Raw genomic sequence first — 18,365 nt, 5'->3', positions numbered from 1 at the left:
TCTAATTTCGTCATTCTTTCTGTTTATTTCTTGGTGTACTACTATAAGGAATAGCTTGCCCTTCTCCGTTTATCAGTGTAAACTTAGATTCTTCATTCATTCCAACAGGTAGAATGTAAGCCTGTTTTTTTCTTTTTCTTTTCTTTTCTCTCTTTTTTTTTTTTTTTTTTGAGACAGAGTCTCACTTTGTTGCCCAGGCTAGAGTGAGTGCCGTGGCGTCAGCCTAGCTCACAGCAACCTCAAACTCCTGGGCTCGAGTGATCCTTCTGCCTCAGCCTCCCGGGTAGCTGGGACTACAGGCATGCGCCACCATGCCCGGCTAATTTTTTATATATATATCAGTTGGCCAATTAATTTCTTTCGATTTATAGTAGAGACGGGGTCTCACTCTTGCTCAGGCTGGTTTCGAACTCCTGACGTTGAGCAATCCGCCCGCCTCGGCCTCCCAAGAGCTAGGATTACAGGCGTGAGCCACAGCGCCCGGCCTCTTTTTCTTTTTTATATGCAAGGTCTCGCTTGCTACCCAGGCTGGAGTGCACTTCTGTTATCATAGCTCACTGCAATCTTAAACTCCTGGGCTCAGGTGATCATCCTCCAGCTTCAGCCTCTGAGTAACTGGTACTACAGGGACACACCTCAATGCCTGGCTAATGTTTCTGTTTTTAGTAGAGATGGGGTCTTGCTCTTGCTATAGCTACTCTAGAACTCCTAACCTCAAATGATCCTCCCACCTCGGCCTCCAAGAGTGCTAGGATTATGGGTGTGAGCCGCCACCCATCGCCAGTTAGCCTTTATGATTATTATTTATAATGATAGGCAAATTTCCCCAATGGGGGCCCTGTCAGGCTGGCCCCTGTATCGGTTCTGCCTGTCCTCTTCATTCTTTGAGTCCTCATACTTTCTGGAACAGGAGGGTACTTCAGTATTATCTTGTACTTTTCCTGCCCCATCCCTGTACTCAGTCATTTCTGCCACATCTCTGGTCCCCTTTTGAAGAGAGAGATGTTAAAGACCAAGATATGGGCACTTACATATACTCTTTGCTACTGGAATGTCAGCTCCTAAGCCAGTGCTGAGTTTGTGAAGTCTGCTGGGCTGAGTGTGCCTCATGAAATTAAGTGTTACTAAAGCAATCAGAACCAAGCCAAAGACAACCAACAAAATAAAGTCCTGGCTGATATAAATTGTCCATTTGCTGAACTTGCTAGCTAGTTATAGTTTATTGCTTGAGTCTCCTGGATATTTGAGGTGGCAGTTGTATCATCAGCAAATTAAAATATTGGCAAGGGGACGTTAAAGTACATGCAATATTCTTAAGTAGTAAATACCTCTAACAGGAAATATTCAAGACCTGTGACATGACTAATTTTAGAAAGTTTTCCTAGATGTGATGACTTCTTATCAGAAAATTGTCGATTTCCCCTGCAAATTACCCTAAAGAGAAACACCATAATGTGTTCTAAAGGTAATCTAAAAAGAAAATGCAGGAGAATAACTAAAATGTTAAGGAGGGAAACAGGAATTTCCTCTAATTTTGATAATAGAATGTTGCAAACAGAGCAGAAACTTTGAGGATTTGTTCATTTTACAGGTAGCACTAAGCATTTTTTAGTAAATCATGTTGGAACAATTGGCTGGCTGATGGTAGAGAAAAGCTCTATTATGTCTTCCCATGCCAAGTAGAAATTCCAGCTAATATGGTACTTTGTAACGTAGTTGACAGGAAGACTTTAAGTGAAACGAAAGGTGCGAAACTATAAAGAAAAATAAATTAGGCTGCAAAAAAGTTTTAGGTCCCTGTAGATACACAAGAAACTGAGAAAGAGTATTATGGATAAGGAAAAGATTAATATCCAGAAAGCGTTTAAATATTCCTGCAAATCAATAAGGAAAATAGATAATCCAGTCAACAGAGAGCAGAGTCTGAACAGCAACTCACAGATACAAGAAAAGATAGACGTGGCCTGTACACACAAAGATTCCCTGGCTGCCAGTTGGAGAAAAGCAAATAAAAATAGCGAGATATCATTTTGCCTAGCAAATTGTCAAAAAATGTTCGTGCTTCGTGATATCCCCCATTGGTCTGGGTCTGGGGAAATGGGCAGGTTGGAGATGGTAGATTAGCATACCCTTTTAGGAGGGCAGCTGAACTCAGGAACAGCCATAGTGTGCGGGAAAAGATGGAGGTGCAGCAATATAGAGTATGAAGGTATTCCAGAGCCTGAAAGCAAGTTACAGAAGGTATTGACAGTATGATTTAATTTTCACAACAGCATAATTTATGTATAATATATGTATGATGTAAAGACCCAAGAATGTCTTGTTTGCTCAAGTGAGGAAAAAAAAAGACTGGAGAGCATGTTACCAAGCTGGTAACAGTGGTTGCCTCTTGAGAGTAGGGAAGAGGGAAACTAGCTTTTTACTTCATATAATATAATGAGTGTTGGTATAATTCTACAAATGTATTTGTTCAATCAAATGGGAAAGTAGTGACCCACCCACATGCAGCCCTGGGCAGGGAGGGGTCATCCCAGCAGAAGTCGGGAGTTGGGGGCAGTCTTAACAGTGAGATTGGACATAATCCGTGAGGCAGAAGTGTAGCTCTAGGAAGAGATGGATCCCAGGCAAGGGGGCTACGCATGGGGAGTGGAGGCCAGAACAGTTGTGCCTGTACTTTAGAGGCTAGAGGCGGCCAACAAGGGTGGAAAGCCTGTTTAGCAGTATTTGAGGGGCACAGTTTCTCTTGCTACTAACGACAGATGGCTCTTTAGTTCTTGAGAGAGTTATGTTTTCCATGCGTTCCTTTTTGTTTAGTTTAAATACATTTTTCTTCTTTGGAAAATAGAGTGTCTTTCCCCATAAAGTGATTACTCATAATCACTCCAGTCAGGGATATGCTTCATATATTGAAAATTGAACATTTTTAAGACCATACATTCTCTCAACATCTTGGAAGGGATTTGGAAAACAGTGTAACTGTGCTTATTGCTCAGAAGAAAAGTTGGTTATAGAACTGGGAAATTCTGATTGTTCCTGTTGAAATCTGCCTTTCTTATGGAAGAGAGAAACACAATATAAAGGGTAGCATGTTTGTGATAACCTCCTTACATGTTTCCTACTAACTAGAATACAATTGGACAAAAACCAGTATACATATTTTATAGCCATTTTATCAGATATAATTGTTCTATAATAATATTGCTGGTACATCTTCCTGTCATGTTATAAAGTCTACTGGGTTGAATTCCAAATGTCTTTTAAAGCTGAAGGCATGATTTGGCAAAGAAATACATGGGAATGGGGTTCCCAGCCAGGCTACCAAAGCTATTTGCACATGTGTGTTCAATTATCATATTAGTCTGATAGTCCCCTCTGTTTCTAATTAAGATAATCCTGAAGATGAATTAGAATATAGAAAAATCATGTGGAGTCTCTCTGAAGCCTCAGCTTAAAAAAAAAAAGAAAAGAAAAATCATGTAATGTATACTTAAGTGTTAGGAGAAAATGCTTTCCCCTGAGTTTGTTTTTTTAAAGCCTCAATTTTGGTATAAATGATTTTTTTTTTTTTTTTTTTTTTTGAGACAGAGTCTCGCTTTGTTGCACAGGCTAGAGTGAGTGCCGTGGCGTCAGCCTAGCTCACAGCAACCTCAAACTCCTGGGCTCAAGCAATCCTTCTGCCTCAGCCTCCCGAGTAGCTGGGACTACAGGCATGTGCCACCACGCCCGGCTAATTTTTTTTTATATATATATATTAGTTGGCCAATTAATTTCTTTCTATTTATAGTAGAGACGGGGTCTCGCTCTTGCTCAGGCTGGTTTCGAACTCCTGACCTCGAGCAATCCGCCCGCCTCGGCCTCCCAGAGTGCTAGGATTACAGGCTTGAGCCACCGCGTCCGGCCGGTATAAATGATTTTTGTCTTTTGCTTTTTTTTTGCCCTCTGTGTTACAAGATTGTTTATTATACAGACAAATTAATGTCTATTTTCTTATGCAAGGTGTCCCAGAATTCTCCATAGAAATGAAAAATTTTATAAACTTTTGTAATGACTATTTAGTAAATCAAGGAACATTTATCTATAATTTACCATTTTCCCTATATATGGTGACCGTTAGGGTACCCTGTATTATTACTTCACCACCACTAAGCCTTAAGAAGTTGGTGTTCACATTGGGCAAAAGGCCCAGCCGGAGGTGGTTTTCCCAAGGTTGTGTGGCTGATGAACTTTCCTCCTGGATCCCTCAGGAAGCTGAGCACCACTTTCTTGCTAATGGAGCTGTGAGGAGCTGTGTCTCTGAAGTAGCTCGAAGCCACCTGACTATGCTACCCTACACTTTGCTTGTGAGACAGTCTTCTACGGTATATTTCGTGTAGTTCATACATGTGTGTTTATTCTTCACATTGAAAACACAGTAACTTTAGCAAGCTTGCTCTTGACACCACAAATTTTATTTTTCCATAAATTTTTGCCATGCCTAATGATTTTTTGTGTTCTTTTACTCCTAGTATTATTTACATTTTTCTATTTTGTGTTCATTTTACTGTTCTTATAAAAAAAAAAATAAGGGCAAAGTACCACATAAATACTGCTGTTTGGATGAAAGCGCCAATGTTCCAGCCCACTGTGAACTGCTGGCAGATTGTGAATATTATCAAATAAATAATTGATTAGTAAGGCAAATGGGGAGGTTGGGCAAGAGGACTTGGAGGAAATGACTTCCTCATTTTTCAAAGCATGGAGTCATTGAAATAATGTGAGCCTAAAAAGGTGTCCAGTCTCTTAACGTTTTTCATAATTTTTTCCTTAATATTAAGTTAACCTCTTGAAAACTCTGGAGTTAGGCCGGGCACAGTGGCTTAGGTCTGTAATCCCAGTGCATTGATAGGCCAAGTTGGGAGGAACTCCTGAGCCTAGGAGTTTGAGGCTGAAGTGAGCTGTGATCAGGACACTGTAATCCAGCCTGTGCAACAGAGTAGGACCATGTCTCTGTCCCCAAAACAAAGAAAACCCCGGATTTAAACCATTACACCAAATTCTCTTTAGTTTCTTTTTATTTTGGTTAATCTTAGTGTTTTATATTTAGAAAAAGATCATGTCATGTAACTAAACCGGAACAAAATAACAGATCAGTAGAAGATATGGAACCGTTAAATACTCTCAGACATTATACGAATGTAATATTGAGTAAGGTCAACATTTCAAATAGGGAAGAAGGTTTTTTGTTGCTTTATTTTAGCATAGCCTAAGACAGCATTCAGAAAAGATTATTTGCTAAATGTTGAGAAGTCATTTTGCAAATGGGACAAACATTTGGAATATAGGCTCAGTCAACACAAAACTGGGAGAGTAATTTTTGAAATGACAACCCTCTTGGCCCATAGTTCACACCTGTAATAGCACTTTGGGATGCCAATGTGGGAAGATTGCTTCAGGGATGCCAGGAGTTCAAGACAATCCTGACAACAGCAAAACCTGTCAAAAAAAATTAACAAAGAGTTAGCCAACCATGGTTGCATGCTGTAGTCCCAGCAACTCAGGAGGCTGAGGTAGGAGAATGACTGGAGCCCAGGAGTCAGAAGCTGAAGTGAGCTGTGATGGCATCACTGTACTCCAGTCTGCGTGACAGAGGGAGACACTGTCTCTAAAAATAAAAAAATAATATTAAAATAAAACAACCCCAAAAGAAGTAAATACAGGTGAATATTACATAGTCTTAGTGTAAAGGAGAGCTTGAACATAAGGGTAAAAACCACTCACACTTAAAAATCAGTTAATAGCTTAGGTCCATAAAAGTGAAATTTACCCAGAACCTGTGAACGAAAATAATAATTGGAGGGGAAATTTTGTCTGTACGATATACAGATTCCAAGTCAGGAGAAATGAAGTAGAAGTTTTTATACAGAAAAAATATCACTGAGAAATTGAACAAAAGTACTGGTGATCATCGACAAAACTCAGCCCAACGAGTAATAAGATAAAATCAGGGTAAAAGCAGTATTTCTGTTCTGCCTAGCACATTGGCAAGGCTAAAGAAAAGTGCTAATTTTAGGGAAGATTCAGGAAGATTGGCACTTTTATTCACTGTTGATGAAACTGTATAAATTAGAACAGGCTAAGTCTTATGTATCATGAGAGTATGTTGGAAGGTTTTTTTTCTATTTACCCTTATAAATCTGCAAACGTGTTTTGTTCTAGAGATGTAATTTTTGGAAATATGTTCTAAGATGAGAACTACCTGTGTGCAAAAAAGAATTACTAGGATGTTCATCTTCCTAAGCATCTTCTCAAATTTCCACCCATAAGTGTTCATAGATCAGTGCTGCTGTAGCCATATGGTGCAGTTAAAGAATATGCAAAGATGTTCCCAGCATGTTAAGTGAAAAGAGAACAGTGCAGTGCCAATTTTGTAAGCAGAGTACCTGTACCACATAGAAAACAGCAGAGGACATCTGACATCAGTATGTAACGTGAGTGCTAGTTCAAGGTGCTGAAATTGTGAATGGCTTTATTTCATTTTCCTTATTTATATTGTTTCATATCATTGTTTCTGTGCAGAAGCAAACTCTGTGTTCATTAACTAAAGAGCAGCACATTTGCATCAGACACTGCCCTCCCCACAAACAAAGCCTCTTGACAAAAAGGTCAGGCCTTAGGACAGGTCCGGTCTGCCTAACTTTGCTAAGAACCTGTTTCCTGTTCCTCCTGCTTCCACTGCCAGTTGATAAGAACAGAACAGTGCAACAGCTGTTGTACTTGAGGGTGGGGCGGGGCCTGCCTTGAGCCAAATGGCATTCTCATTGCTGCCTTATGCAGTGTTCCTACCTTGGTAGGTGCCATGGGTGTTTAAGGCATCTTTGCTTATGTAGTGCTGGAGGCTTATAGAAATGGAGGTTATTGCTTCTGGGAAATGCATATGATTGATCTCATGCTGTAAATGATGTTTTTTGTCCTCAGGGCGTAAACCAGAAGAAGAGGGTGTGGAAGATAACGGGCTGGAGGAAAATTCTGGGGATGGACAGGTATGTGCAGCCTTGCAAGCGAAGCAGGTTGGCGCATGGACCAGTGGCAGTCACGTGATGGTTTTGTTTTGTTTTGTCACAGGAGGATGTTGAAACCAGTCTGGATAACTTGCAGGATATGGATATAATAGATATCAGTGTATTAGATGAAGCAGAAATTGATAATGGAAGCGTTGCAGATTGCGTAGAGGACGATGATGCTGATAATCTCCCGGAGTCCCCGTCTGACAGTAGAGAGCTAGTCGAGGGAGACATGAAAGAGCTTCCGGAGCAGCTTCAAGAACAAGCTGTAGGTAACTTGGCAGTGTCTCTGGAATGTATCCTGAACATTCATGTCAGTTGCACAATTACCATAATAGATGATAGTTCTATATTTGAAGTTAAGTTCTCTTAATGCCAGTTCAGTAGAAAAATGGTTCGTCTGCTTTACATACATGTGTAGTTGGGACAATTCTGAAAACACACTTTGCTCAGTTGAAAAGTGATTATCTCGTGTACGTATGTAGGTGAATGCTGTGTATTTGCAGGAAACAGCGTTAAACATTTTGAGGACAATATTAAAAATCTTCCTGTTACAGGAAGTTGATCTGTGCTATAACAGCTTAGATGCCTTGAAAATATTAAAGAGGAAGAGATTCTTTTCTCTCTTGGTACCCTGCTAATAATGGACCTTGTCATTGTTTAAGCCTTAGCTTTTTTTCACATTAGGAGCATCTCATATGTATAACAAAATTTTAGTGGGTACTATGTATTGACCACTGCCTACCCGGCATTAGTTGTTATATCCTTTAATCTTTTTAAAAAGAATGTGAAGTGTTAATGCTGTGTTCCCCATTTTCAGTTCAGGAAAGGGGGTGACACAGAGGTAAAAAATACGTCCAGATAACATACAGCCCATAATAGAATAAGAGTTAAGACCAGGCTAATTCAGGATTCATATACCATGTTGACTTGGTGGCATTCGTTTGTTATTAAATTATTTTGTTTGCATGAGTATTAAGGATAGGAGACATGAAAGATGGTGAAAATGAGGGGCTATGGTGAGGTGTCTCTATAGGGCCCTTTAGGGAGGGGCCCTGTGTCCATAGTGGTCCCAGATTTTCTGCAGCCTGAGCTTCTCGAGCAGTCTTCGGGGAAGGAAGCCCTGCCGGTTGACTTCTGCCATTTCAGAGTATGTTTGCATTTCCTCCTGGAACTAATTCTCAGTATCCCAGAGATTGTCATCTTTCGATAGGGGTTTTGATTTTGAGAAATCGCTGTTATTCTGAGAGTTATTCTGATACAAATCGGGTTTGCAGTTGATTTATTTTTTGGTGAGCGTCATTCATCAGCTTCCTATAAAGGAGCAGCGGAAATACTTGTGTGATGGCAGGGATTACATACGCTGTATTTTCTTATGGCGGTTTTGTTTTCTTACTGCTTCTAGTTAGAAAATAATACACAGTACAGTAAAGGCTAGAAATGTCATAAATGTGCAGAAGCAGTGTACTGTAAGAGTTGAGAGTGTAGACTATGGAGGTCTGCCACTTCCTATGTGACCTTGGGCAGGTTACTTAACCCCTCTAGGCCTCAGGAAAAGTTTGGGAAGAATATAAATGGAAGGACGTTTATCACAAACATAGAGCAGAAGTCAGCATATTGACCATCTGCCCGTTTTTGTTAATAAAGATTTAGTGCAGGCCGGGCGCTGTGGCTCACGCCTGTAATCCTAGCTCTTGGGAGGCCGAGGCGGGCGGATTGCTCAACGTCAGGAGTTCGAAACCAGCCTGAGCAAGAGTGAGACCCCGTCTCTACTATAAATAGAAAGAAATTAATTGGCCAACTGATATATATATAAAAAATTAGCCGGGCATGGTGGCGCATGCCTGTAGTCCCAGCTACCCGGGAGGCTGAGGCAGAAGGATCACTCGAGCCCAGGAGTTTGAGGTTGCTGTGAGCTAGGCTGACGCCACGGCACTCACTCTAGCCTGGGCAACAAAGCGAGACTCTGTCTCAAAAAAAAGATTTAGTGCAGCACAGCCACACCTATTATTGCTGTTGTTGATGGTTGTTTTCATGTTATAGTGTTAGGCATGAGTAGTTGTGACAGAGACTACCCGCACTGCAAAGCCTGAAATGTTAACTGTGCAACCCTAAGAGAAGTTTGCTAAACCCTGGTCTAGGGCAGTGCCCTGCATATAGTAAGAATTATCATCATATAAGAATTTGTAGAGTTGTTATGAAATGCGTTATTGCCTGTACTATAGGTAATATTGCTGTATAACCATCATAATGAACTAAGCATAGTTGTGTGAATTGAAATGATGTCCAAAGAGAAGTGAAACTCAGACAGGGCTCAGAATACTGCGCTGCCTGTCATGCAGACGGAGAAAGGGTAGGTCATCTTTGGCACTGTCTGGTACAGTCTATCTTGTGACAGTTTCATTAGGATTAGGAAGAAGTGGTGGGGGTTAGTCTTCAATGAATAGGCAATGTACTTGAATTTTTTGATCAATTGTCTTTCCTAGTTAAGTAAAAATGATGCTAATACATGCTGATATGAAATGTTTCAAAAATATTTCCCCTAAAAATATGCCAGTTTGCAGGGCTGTATAGCAGTCAGCCAGTACTTGACCCAGAAAGCATCCAAACCTCTTCTGTGTGTTTCATGAATCCCTCGCCTTTTGGGGTAGAGCCCACCTCTTAAAATAGAAGCTCAGCATCCACTTCAATTATTTGCCTGCACATGGGGCATAGAGTAGTCACCTGGATTTTGCCAATCCTATGCTGCTGTCCTCACACTCTTATCTGTAAGTTGATGCTAGGAGGCACAGTTCTCAGAGATGCTGTTGCTTCTGGGTGGTAGCTGTCCCATTGGCAGCAGTCCCTGTGTCAATGGCATCTAGGCTTCGGTAATAGGTGGTTAGAGACTAAACTCTGCAGTGTGATTGTAGACACTGTTCCTGGAACTGTAGCCCCCAAACCTGGTGTTCTAATCCACCTGAAGAGTGTACACTACCGAATTTGAATCTCTATTCTTCTTAAGTTAGAATTTTTGCTTTGTTTGGGTTGTGTCTGGAAACCCACACTGATACCATTTCAATGGGTTTCACACTCTGCCGGCACATAGGCATTCACATACAATATTTCTTTTAGTCTAGATTGAAGGGTAGTGCTGGTTTAGTATTTTGAGTGGCTGTTTCAATTATAATGTTTTAAGACACTGCATTCCCAGTTTTATTGTAAACGATTTTCATAGCTAATGAGTTTTTATTTCAGAGATGTACCATTATGTTATTGTTGATGTAATTAACTGTATCCTCCATTTATTTTACAGGTAGAGGACAAAGAAAATATAAACAATTTAGATACTTCGTCATCTGACTTCACTATATTACAGGTACTTTATTGTATGCCTCAATAATTTTAGAATCAAAGGTTAGACCACAGTTTCTGGAAACCATTTCAGACATTGGGTGGCAGTTTCAAGTAGTAGTCATTGCAAGGTTATTTACTTTGTCAGAATCTTTAGAGGGGCTTTTTGCTCTGTGCTTTTCCCCAGTTGTAACTTACCTGTGGCCAAGGACTTACCTCTTGGCTTAGACTAGTTCCCTTTAAGCACTATGGAAGGGCACACTTGGTGATAATGCTTGTTAATTTCATTGCTAGGGGAAAGGCAGCCTGTCTGATCCACTCTGCATGCTGTCCCCTGCAGAAAGTGATTTCCTAGGGACAGTGGAGGGGGTATTCCCTCCCGAAGAAAGATAAACAGGGTACTGATGAAGATGGGGAGGTTGGGCAGGGCACTGACATTGCAGCTGGGAGAGTTGGAATTTTGGGGGTTCTCGTCCTGTCTTTGGATGTTTTTCCTACCAGAATTGCACAGATTTATTTCGATGACCGTATCGTCTTGGCTGTTTCATTACCATCTCTTTAAATATTAAATCTTAGATGAGAACAAATGAGATGAGAACTAACTTTCAGGTATGATTTTCGTAAATGTGGGTCTTGAGTTCCTTTTCATTATTGTGCCAGCCTACATAGATTTAAATTGTTGAACTACGCGTACTCACTTGGCTATCCACTTTTCAGTAGAAGTTTTTATGAGGAAATCAAAATACAGTCAGCCTTTTGGCAGGCCTTTGTTTTTGTTTTTAAATAGTGTCATCTGTCCAGTGCTAATTAGAAACCACCTTTCAGACATGATCTCCATTTGCTTCTGCCAGGCCAGGGGCAAGGGAGATACTGGAAAACCAGAACTCCACTCTGAGGGTACAAACCTGGAGAAAACTTGCTGAAGCCCAGCTCCCCTTTAGAGCTGATGTCTCCCAAATGCGAAGTGGCACAGCCCATTCTTCACTCAGAAAGGAAAGGTGCAGCTGGATGTTGTCGTGCTCTTTAGTGTATTTCTAGGTCACTGTTACAATAGAAAATATACAGTTCCTCTCAAAAATAAATTATAGTAGATTCGATGTCCTCTAATGAAAACTCAGGAAAAGAGTTATGCTGCCAATACTAATCATTTGCTTTAGTGGTGTGAAGTCCTAATGCCCAGCATGTCCATGGGTAAATGGAAAAGAAAAAATAGATTAAATCCGTGAGAAAAGTGAACAGTCTCCTAGGGCAGCCCAGGATTTTAGAGAAGGGTATAAATCCCATCCTTTCATTGAGGATGTGGCAAGCACCTGTGATGTGTCAGGTGTGGCTTTAGCTGCCAGGGTTAGAAATACATAAGAGATAAGTATGGTCACCATCCTGGCAGGGTCCCCTTTGCATGTGTGTACACAGGTAGCTAGAGCTTTGGGGAGAGCCTGCACTTATGATTTGGAGCAGAGACGTGAAGTCACAGTCTTCTCTCACCACCTCCTGTGTGTCCTTGGGCAAGGTACTCAGACATTCTAGGCCACAGTCACCAAATCTGTAAGAAGGATGATACTAATAGTAGCAACCTCCGGGGGCTGTCTGATGACAAGTATGTGTATATAAGCACTTAAATTATGCCTGGACCCTGGTCAGTACTCAATCTTCAGTGTTGGCTTGAATTCCAGAGTTATGTGCCTTGTGTGCATGGGAAGCACAAGAGCCTATGGACCATATATAGAGGAGAAAGGCCCTTTCCTTAGGGGAATTGCACCTAGAGTTTGGGTTTGGGTCAGAGAGAGGGAGCTGCCAAGGGAGCCTTTGTAGAGAAGATGTCCCTGAACTAAATACTAAAGCAAGTGTGGGACATAGCCACGATAGGGGCAGGGAAGGACTGAGCCTTTTCAGGAGTGAGGTCATGTGGGGGGTCCATTGTCTGTAGGACTGAGGCCATACAGGGCAAGGTGTTTCCTGTGGTAGCAAAGTCCAGACAGACAACGGAGGGGGGTACACAAAGCAGATGCAGTTACAGACAATGAATAGCAATAGTCAATTCAGTAGGGATTCCTCAGAACATTTTTGAGTGACATTTAGAGCTGGCCTGGTAGGGACGCTGATGGAAGAGGAGATAAAGGAGAAAAAGGAGATAAAGGAGCAAATGCTCAAGGTCACTCAGTGCACAGGGGCTCGGGTGGCACCACCATGCAAAATAAGAACAGAAGTCAAACCACATTGTCCCATGTTCCCTCTTTGAATTTTCAGAAAGTTAATTCTAGATTCATTGTGAAAAAGTAATTGTCTGAGGCCAGGCGAGGTGGTTCATGCCTGTAATCCTAGCACTCTAGGAGGCCGAGGTAGGTGGATTGCTCGAGGTCAGGAGTTCAAAACCAGCCTGAGCAAGAGCGAGACCCCGTCTCTACTATAAATAGAAAGAAATTAATTGGCCAACTAATATATATATATATATATATAAAATTAACCGGGCATGATGGTACATGCCTGTAGTCCCAGCTACTTGGGAGGCTGAGGCAGGAGGAATTCTTGAGCCCAGGAGTTTAAGGTTGCTGTGAGCTAGGCTGGCGCCACAGCACTCTAACCTGGGCAACAAAGCAAGACTCTGTCTCAAAAAAAAAAAAAAAGTAATTGTCTTGTCTGGGCATGGTGGCTGACACTTGTAACCCTAGTGCACTTGGAGGCTTAGGTGCTAGGATCCCTTGAGCTGAGGAGTTCCAGCCGGAGCATGAGCTATACCCTATCTTTTTCTGCTAAAAGTAGAAAAATTAGCAAAGTGCCGAGCCTAGTGCCTGTAGTCCCAGCTACTCACTAGGCTGAGGCAGGAGTATGGCTCAAGCCCGGTAGTTTGAGATTGCAGTGAGCTACCATGACATCATTGCACTCTAGCCCGGGTGACACACCAAGGGTATTTTTTGTGTCCAAGAACAAAAACAAAGGAATTGTCTTATATGTCTCATGAGTCTTCTGTTAAGTCAGAAAAAGTAGGAAAATGAACATCCTGTTCTTCAATTTGAGAGTTCAGTCTAGAAAGATAGACAAGCATGTGATCAGTTCTTCACTGTGTAATGTGACCAGGTCTTAATCCCATTAAGAGGAAAATGAATGTAGGCTGGGTGAGGTGGGTGCCAGTGGTGTGGGGTCTTTCCTCAGGAAAGCAGATTTTCTACCTATTGCATTTTTGAGTTTCCCAGGATATTTTTTTTAATTTCCCTTTGTATATATTTTGTTTTTGTTTGCTAAAACTAAGTTTCATCCATCTGGCATAGTCTTATTTACATTTTTTGTTGCAGGAAATTGAAGAGCCTTCCCTGGAGCCAGGTACTGTTAAACGAAAAACTTACCAGTGGGGGTTTGGAACCATTCTAGTTTTCTACCTTCTCTAATTTGCATTCTTTAATTTTAAAAAGTTGCCTTACTGTAGTATACATTGTTCTAAAGGTTTACATTCCAGAACCTACCAAGATCATAGAGATTGGAAACCCAGCCATATCACCAGATCTGTGAACGTGGCTAACTTACTATTTTTTTTTAATTTAATGGTGAGATGAAACTGTCTCATGCCTTTTTAAATATAAATGTCATTTAAACATATGTACAATGAGTTTGCATGCCTCTTATGAGCTAATATATTTACATTCCACAGAACAGATCTTGTGATATTGGCCAGAATCTTAATTTTATGGTTTTTAATTCAGTCAGTACAGGTAGTGGTAGGGAGATACATTTTAAAACATTGAGACATAACTGGATTCCAGAAGAGGAAAGAGTTTCTTCATGAGAATTCCAAACACTATTCACTTTCTGGACTGCAAATATCTCAGAGCACCGATGGAAGAGATTCTGATTTTCATGTTGGACTATTCTGTTAAAAGAAATTCAAAGAAATTTGGAAATTGAGCTGTTCAGTGAATGGTGATACATTCAGTTAAGCAACTTCGACTTTGGAAGCTAAATTTGGAAGAGTCATATATAAACGACGACAGAATGAAGATTGTCAAGAATCAGCCAGAAGGTGTTGTGGGTTAAATCTCTGGGATGCTTCCGTGTAGCATAGAGGCTAACCTAGCAGTTGGTCGGAGCGCAGGTAGTGTAACCAGTGTAACTTTACACACCCCCGGGTTTTCCAATCTCTGTGTAGCTAGCAGTTCTCTTCGTGTTAGTGTGGCAGCCGTGCCAGTTCCGCATTTGTGATTGCTTTATTTCCCTGGTAATTAAACCTTGTGCCATTCTATTCCTGTTAAATCCGTAGAAAATGAGAAAATACTCGACATTTTGGGGGAAACTTGTAAATCTGAGCCAGTAAAAGAAGAAGGTTCCGAGCTGGAGCAGCCATTTGCACAGGATACAAGTAGCGTGATGCCAGACAGAGAGCTCGCGGAGGAAGAGGACCTTTTTGACAGCGCCCATCCGGAGGAGGGTGATTTAGATTTGGCCAGCGAGTCAACACACGCTCAGTCGTGCAAGGCAGACAGCCTGTTAGCGGTAGTGAAAAGGGAGCCCGTGGAGCAGCCAGGCGATGGCGAGAGGATGGACTGTGAGCCTGTAGGGCTAGAGCCGGCAGTTGGGCAGAGTAGCGCAGCCTCCGAGCACGCGGAGGCCTGTAGCGAAGAGGTCGCGGAAGCGCCCGCAGAAGCCCCAAGTCCAGAAGGCAGAGATAGCAAAGAAGACGAGAAGAAGTTTGATTTTGAAGCTTGTAATGAAGTCCCTCCGTCTACTAAAGAGTCCTCAACCAGTGAGGGCGCTGATCAGAAAATGAGGTTTGTTTTTTCTCAGTTTTAGACCAGACGCTATCTCCTTTTCATTGGTCATTTAATGACACACATAAGCTCTTTTTTCTGCAATTGGCCAGCCAGACTGATGAAATTGTAGTTTTACTTCTAGAGAATGTTTTATTTCTCTTTTGTGTATTTTACACTGATTACATAATCTTTTTTCTTTTCTCAACCTATTGTGGTTGTGTTCTTTAATTCTTCCTAATTATCTTTAGCCCAGCAGAATTAATTAACTCCTGTGGGTCTGAAATCTTTTGGTTAGGTCAGATTTTCAATACAAGTTTGTCGGGCTATCATTTTTTCAAAACTAAATTTCGGGTAGGTATGCAACCTCAGCAGGTACTTTATAATTTTGAGTTTGTTTCCTCCATGCTTCTTCCTTCTGGAGTGACATTATCTTTTGTCTCTAGTTCTGTCGACGATGACTCGGATACAAAAAGGCCTTCCAAAGAGGAAAAGGGTAGGTCACCTAGGCGTCACGAGTCCTTCGGAGCATGTTTTGCCTGGTCATGGGCGGGGTGTTTGATTGTGGTTCATGGCATACTGCGTTTCTCACCCAGATTTTCCTGAGTCTTTCCTGAAGTCTTTTTCTACTTCTCTCCTATTGACTCTACAGCTTCTGCATTGTAGGGAGCAAAGCAGATCCCATGAGTTAGCATATTGACTAATGCTCTAGAGAGAGTGTTGCAGTTTATTGGTCCTGTAACACCTTAGCCACTAATTGGGAGAGAATTGAACTAGACCAATTTCCTTCTTAACCATTGTTTAAAAAGACTACGTATATGGGGTTGATGCAGAGGTATGTGCTGCAAGTAATAGAAACAATAGGAATGTTTTTCCATTGAGATACCTAATTAGCCATTTAGTAACTTTCTAAGGGAACAACTTCTCACAGTGCTGACAGCGCCCGAGGTGCTGTTGCGATGGGCCTTTCTGGCAGTGCCGTTGGGCCTGGTACGCGGCTGCACCCTGTTAATGAGGACACTGGGCCAGGCCTCCACCCCTGTTTGGCTTTTGGTGCTGCCACTATCTGGACTAGAAGGCACTGTGTCTGGTTTGGAATCGCTTTCTGGAAAATTCAGGGTGTTTTTGGTGTTATGTTTTTGACAGAACTTTCTTTTGAAATAGGTCGTAGCAGTTGTGGTAGAAATTTCTGGGTTAGTGGACTTTCTTCTACAACAAGAGCTACAGATTTGAAGAATCTTTTCAGCAAATATGGGAAGGTAAGAGCCAGGGCTTGTCTGAGAAAGAAGGTGCTTTTCAGCCAGTGTAATACAGACTTTCCATCCACGTCCTCGTCCTTGCTCAGTGAACACCTTGAATAACACCAGGAGCTTATGTTCGCTAATGGCCATGGATGTTGTGCTCCCTTCCTTTTATGGCTTCCTGAGAGTCCGTGTGTGTGTGTGTGTGTGTGTATGTGTGTGTGTCTCTTCATGGACTCACTCCCAGAGAGTGCATGTTGTGCTCCCTTCCTTTTATGGCTTCCTGAGTCCGTGTGTGTATGTGTGTCTCTCTCTCTCTCTCTCTCTCTTCATGGACTCACTCTCAGAGAGTGCAGTGGGTGGGCAGAGGTTCTGGTCGGCACAAATTCGAGGCAGCGGTGACAGAGGAAAGTCTCATCAACAAAGAAGGATAGCCCTTAGAACAGGGGCCTCTCTGAACATGTTGTGTGACCCTGTCCCTGCCCATCCTCTGTCTGAACTTCCCTGTTGGTGTGGAGGGCTCCCAGCCCACTGCTGGGGGTCATTCTGGCTCCTTCTCATCTACAGTGCCTGCCTTTCCTAGGCTAGTGAAGGGTGGCAGCCATCAACTTTCCTCCCTTCCCTTTCTCCCCTGTCCTTTTTCTCTCTTACACTCGTTGCACTCACTTCCCAACTAAACTACTACATCCAGGGCTCCGTGTCTCTGAGAATCAGATTTTAGGTCACCAAAGTACAATCTAGTATAGTGTGTTGTCCATAGTAAGGGGTCAGTTTCGCGATAGAGAAAAACAATATGGTCTATCCAGATTATTGACATCCAAGAACTAATGAGAAAAGAAATTATGACTTAGGGCTCTCTGGGCCTCAGTAATCCCAAGTGCATGACTGGAAGGACCTGCACCTGGTCTTCCCGACTGGGGTCCTTGCCCCGACTGCAGAGGGACTCTCAGTAGGTGGCTGCTTTCAGCAGGGAAGTTTCCTAAAGACTGCAGTGTCTTGGGTGCATTGCAGGCCTGTGTGGATTAAATAGGAGAGCAGACCGCTCTAAAACCTTCCATGTGACATAGCACGAGTGAACACAGGCTGTGGCCATTGATTCCTGAGGGCGTTTTCCTGAGCTGTGGTGCCTTCTGCCTTAAAAGGGTGAGCCTGACTTCAGCTTGCTGAATTTGTTGGCAGAACTGAGTCACACGTAAAGGATGGGCCCCATCTAAAACATATCAGTGAAATTTGTTAGTGTTAATAGTAAGGTGGTTTCAGTTTTCAACCTTCAGGCAAAGGAAAAAAATTAGGTAGATTTTTGTGTTCCAGAGCAGTGTTTGCAAACCTGTCTTCACATCAGTATCTGTGTAAAAGTCCTCCTACACAATAACGCTTCATACTTTAGGGCTAAAATACCATGACTGTATATTTACAAACATTTCTGCACAACTTTGAAGCCACGCTAAAGGAACACTATGGGAACTGTGGGTTTCATTTCCCTTTTCTCTCTGTTCCTGCACACTGCCCTCCTGGTCCCTTTGAAGAACAATCAGAATAACATCCTCCCCATATGTATCTACGATATGTAGGACACCTGGTGACCCAACTCCCGTGCCAGCACTCACCCCATGGAGGGCTCCAGGACTGGAATACATGAGAGGAGACTAGTGTCTCCACGGCCCTGCCTTCAACTCCCTCCCCTCAGAGAGTTCTGGTTCAAATTGCAACACCACACACATTTGAGTTGTGGGTGTTGGGGTCTGTATCTCTGTAGGCTTCATGTCCAAGTTATATTTACATGCTTCCCTTTGAGGTGGTGGGTGCCAAGGTTGTGACAAATGCCCGGAGTCCCGGAGCTCGCTGTTACGGCTTTGTCACGATGTCCACAGCAGAGGAGGCAACAAAATGCATTAACCACCTGCACAAAACGGAGCTGCACGGGAAGATGATCTCTGTGGAAAAAGTGAGTGATCATTTTGACTCTGGGATGTGGCCGGTTTTAGAAAATGATGTGATAGTTTAACTTTATTCTT

At 42.2% G+C, this 18,365-nt stretch overlaps 1 protein-coding gene across 12 annotated transcripts in view; it reads left to right on the top strand.

Moving 5' to 3' along the window:
• The window catches only part of SAFB (scaffold attachment factor B), a 72,018-nt gene that overhangs the window by 40,944 nt on the left and 12,709 nt on the right, over nt 1-18,365 (top strand). For 8 of the 12 annotated variants that reach the window (XM_075998164.1, XM_075998162.1, XM_075998163.1 and 5 more), the window contains 8 exons: nt 6,955-7,019; nt 7,102-7,312; nt 10,340-10,398; nt 13,664-13,691; nt 14,623-15,130; nt 15,556-15,605; nt 16,274-16,368; nt 18,146-18,295. In XM_075998164.1, coding sequence (XP_075854279.1) covers nt 6,955-7,019; nt 7,102-7,312; nt 10,340-10,398; nt 13,664-13,691; nt 14,623-15,130; nt 15,556-15,605; nt 16,274-16,368; nt 18,146-18,295 — 1,166 coding nt within the window. Of the gene's footprint in view, nt 1-6,954; nt 7,020-7,101; nt 7,313-10,339; nt 10,399-10,949; nt 10,983-13,663; nt 13,692-14,622; nt 15,131-15,555; nt 15,606-16,273; nt 16,369-18,145; nt 18,296-18,365 lie in introns of all 12 variants that reach the window. The other 4 variants (XM_075998161.1, XM_075998158.1, XM_075998159.1 and 1 more) reach the window with 1 other exon arrangement.

This window comes from Microcebus murinus, chromosome 27 (genome assembly GCF_040939455.1).
Source record: "Microcebus murinus isolate Inina chromosome 27, M.murinus_Inina_mat1.0, whole genome shotgun sequence".
In the NCBI taxonomy this organism is placed as follows: Eukaryota; Metazoa; Chordata; class Mammalia; order Primates; family Cheirogaleidae; genus Microcebus; species Microcebus murinus.
Note: the sequence above shows the minus strand (reverse complement) of the source record. Positions and strands in the feature narration are given on the sequence as shown.